Source organism: Papaver somniferum, unplaced genomic scaffold (genome assembly GCF_003573695.1).
Source record: "Papaver somniferum cultivar HN1 unplaced genomic scaffold, ASM357369v1 unplaced-scaffold_15, whole genome shotgun sequence".
Taxonomy (NCBI): domain Eukaryota; kingdom Viridiplantae; phylum Streptophyta; class Magnoliopsida; order Ranunculales; family Papaveraceae; genus Papaver; species Papaver somniferum.
In genome coordinates this window covers 5,116,244-5,119,986 of record NW_020624376.1, presented here as the reverse complement: position 1 = coordinate 5,119,986, position 3,743 = coordinate 5,116,244, and the positions used below count along the sequence as shown (strand labels likewise).

General features: G+C 36.1%; 1 protein-coding gene across 1 annotated transcript; it reads right to left on the bottom strand.

Annotated features, from left to right (window-relative positions):
* Nucleotides 1–731: 731 nt before the first annotated feature.
* LOC113335619 (sphinganine C4-monooxygenase 1-like) lies at nt 732–2,032 on the bottom strand. The gene is made up of 2 exons (XM_026581636.1): nt 1,771–2,032; nt 732–1,657 (listed from the first exon to the last, which is right to left on the bottom strand). Exons 1-2 carry the CDS (start codon nt 1,999–2,001, stop codon nt 1,109–1,111), a joined length of 780 nt encoding a protein of 259 aa, XP_026437421.1. The 5' UTR covers nt 2,002–2,032; the 3' UTR covers nt 732–1,108.
* Nucleotides 2,033–3,743: the final 1,711 nt, after the last annotated feature.

The following is a 3,743-nucleotide window of genomic DNA, read 5'->3' as shown; positions in this document are numbered from 1 at the left end:
TAGAATAACGTGCATGATAGCATTTTGTAAAATAGAGAAAGAGAGAAAAAGACATAAAATAAAAGGGAAGAAGATAAAGAGAAATTCTATTAATGTGTGTTTACAAAGGTTATAGAGTTTACATATTTGGTGCCCAAATAATAGGGTCCCACTAAAATGGATATCTACCTAATAAATTTCTGTTTATAACAATAAATATATTAAACTTTGGTAGTTGGGAAGATATGATGTTGTAATTATTTTTGTTAACATTTACTTGTTTAGTCGTTTAGGTTTTTGTTTCTTTTTTAAATCCGCGGTTCCACCCATATCCAATCCGTTTATCCGTCCACCTGGAGATGTTAATTTCGATAAGTAATGAATTGGACATGGATAAAAAATTTAAGATATGATTTGATCTGGTTTGTGAAAATCAATGCCAATTAACTATATTACCGTTGTGAAAATCTATTTAGGATCACCTCTTTCATATACAAAGTGAGGTTTCTCCACCGGATAATTCCCAGTTGATTATATTGAAGCAGAAATTACTTTCCTTCGCATAAAAATATGCACGTCGCGTGTGAAATATATCACGGTTAGCCGTTGAATGATACCACACGAAACGCGTTAGTAGATTTGTTCAAATTGTCTAGCTGTACATATTTGAGCTGTATATGACTTATACCTAGATGGTGGTGGGAAATTCAGGAAAATCATTATGTAGAGAAAGAGTTGAATTTTTCAGCTTTCTGACACACAACTTGGTGGAGATGATCAGTTCTATTTACATCCCGTAATACGTTACAATTAATAGATAAGATGTTAAACTCTCAACTTTATAAAAAGTCAGTGGCTTTTACTGTTAGATAATTGAGGAATTCAAGTTTGTTGAAGGCTCTTCAGACTCAGACTTGTGAAAGCTGGAAGAATTCAAGTTCCCTGACACCACCCTCCCTCAAGTTGAGCGTGAACGGTCAAATGTTTAACTTGTCTCGCAAATATCGAAAATGTGGACGACCACCCTTTGTGAAGATATATATAAACCTTACTTGAAGCTGCTTACTTGCTACTCGCTCACGAACAAAGTGAAAGTCAATTATAGATTTGCCACTGATTGCACTCGCTATTATTTTAGTGGCCTTACTTCGAATCCTCCTTCAGGTCGCTTCACAAGAGTATAAGGCATGTATGTCCCGAGTAATTTATCCCAAAATATGAAAAATGGTTGTGAATAATTATACTTTACTCCTCTTAATCCATAATGATGGATATCATGGTAAGCGGAGTTGTTTGGGAATACAAGTTGGAAGAGGTTATAACCAGGCAGCCAGAGCCCGGAATGATCATCAATAGCTTTGACCATAGTAAAAGAAAAGAAAAACACAGACGTCCGTGCTGTCATGCCTGAAATCAAGAACGAGACGACACCGCCAAATGTATCGAGCAAAAGACCCTCTAGCGGGTGGCTATAAAAGGCCCCAAATGCGTAAGGAACGACCACCCTGTGATGTTGAGAGTGAACATGTCGATAGAGAAACTTATTTTGGTGCATGTAGCGGTGCACAAAGTACTGCCATGCATCCGTGACCAACATGGCCACAATAAACTGCAATAACTGTATTGGAAGAGAGGGCTGAACCACAACTTCAGATGAGCTCCACATAGAATTATTAATCTGAGCAAAAAATGTGTTAAAACGTAGATATTACTATAAGAACGATGAAATTTAGGCTCTATAAACTAAGCATGGCATTACAATTGCAAAATTAAGGCAATTCATATCCTTACCAAGAACAATGAATATGCCACAGTAGCTTGAATGGACTGTTGCAATAGAACACCTTTAATTACAGTAGGAAGTGGAACCACATTTTGTGCTTCTTTCTCTTTTCTTGTATGTAAACGATAATGATCTAATGGAGGTAACAGGTGATAAACTCCTGCATATAACCAATATACAACTACTGGAGCAATTATACCCATTGCTTCATCACTCAAATAATCTTCCCAAAACACCATCTTGTAACCAGGAAAAATCGACAAAATGTATTAAACTGGAAAAATCGATGAAAAATGTAATCTTCTTCTTGAACTGTTTGCTTCATTTCATCTATAGCAAAATTATTGGAAATGATTAGGCAATATCAATCATCGACGATCATCAGCTGTGGTGTACTTATTGATAAAAAAAAAATACTAATCAACTAGGTTTTGTTAGTGTTCTTCCAACTTAGACCAAGCTTGATATATATGCGGTATGAATATGTTCCATAAACACAGTGGGAGCCAACTATGTCTCACTAGTGACAATATAGGCTAACTGATATCGTTATGAATTCACATTATTTTTGAATTGCAGAAGTTCTTTTCCTTTTGCTGGTTCACACACATATATACAAACATGCACGTCATATACGGTTAGTTGTTGGATGATGCAACACGAAACGCGTAAATAGATTTGGTTCGAAACTTCAGATTGTTGAGCTGTGTATGACTGCACATGAATAAGTCGGGGTGGGGTGCTGCGAGGAAATTATCAATAGACAGCAGATATGTGTGCCTTTACCCACCGAGCTAAGTGTGCCAACGGCAATCCTCAGAGGTAGCCGAGCCCAAGATCCAAGGTAAGAGAAGAGTAAGAGGGCAAAGGAGAAAATTCCCCGGTTGTCAGTTCTTATGATACGGGACGTATCTTTGGTTGGTCAAGTATATTCCAATATTTACTGATATCTTGGATATATCTTAATTCTAGTATTAATTAGGATAATTAGTTTCTTTATTAAGCTTTTCTTGTTTCGGAAAGTTCTATGCTTAGGGTTTTACGTTTGAAGGCTATAAATAGCCTTTTCCATTATCATTATAACTCGGCTACGGCTCGTTATTATCGTTTAATGAAAACTATGAAGTTGTTGGTTTATACCATTGATTGTTATTCTCTTTAACTCTTGGATTAGAGTCTTTGTTCCTGGATTGGAGTTTCTATCATCACCATCAAGGAATGGATGCTCCTTGTCTTTTATCGTTTCCGCTTGTGCCATACCATCTTAGAAGGCAAATTTAAGAAAAAATATGCACTAATAAATTTTGGGTGATAGTTGTCAAGTGGGAGCAACCACTTACCTATACGAAAATGATCTGGCAGGCTGAATCTCGCGGGTTATCCAGAGAGATAGGGGTGGGTCCCACCTTAAACCGCCGGGTCAGGGAGGGAATCCACCTAGATATCAACATAAAATAAGATTAATCAAGTGTCACTATTTTGAAAGCATAATAAACACAATGGTAATCATCATTTTAATACAATAATTTGTGATCCTCTCAATTTTTTAAAATATTCGATGTACTTGCTGGCAATCAGTATTTTGATCACTCTTAATCATCAAAGGAGTCTGCGACACTTTTTCTCTTTCTTCGTTCTAGTGCGATAAGGTCAAGCGAAAGTCAAGCGATAAGTCAACTAACTCAACCACAAAATTTTCTTCAAACTTGATTTCATCTGCTTCGATTCTGTTTAATCTTATCTTGTTGTTGTTCTTTTAGTCCAGATCTTTTGTTAGATTGTATTTATTGGCTTTTAATTTTGTCTAATTTCCCTTCTTTTTTTGCTCTAATTTTCAAATTTGTCTTCTTTTTCTTTCTTTACTGTTTCTTTTGCGTTAATGATTCTGCTTGTCTCTCTTTAATGGCAGTACATCCTCAGTAATTTTCCTTTGGCCATGCATCAGTGTTTCAGCTATGTCCCATTACATCATTCGAATGTT

What these genes read in the sequence shown, in the direction of transcription:
- LOC113335619 (XM_026581636.1), bottom strand. Translation starts at nt 2,001, where the DNA reads ATGGTGTTTTGGGAAGATTATTTGAGTGATGAAGCAATGGGTATAATT. An exon ending in TGGCATATTCATTGTTCTTG is followed by an intron (nt 1,658 to 1,770) that starts GTAAGGATATGA and finishes TTTTTTGCTCAG; the next exon opens with ATTAATAATTCTATGTGGAG.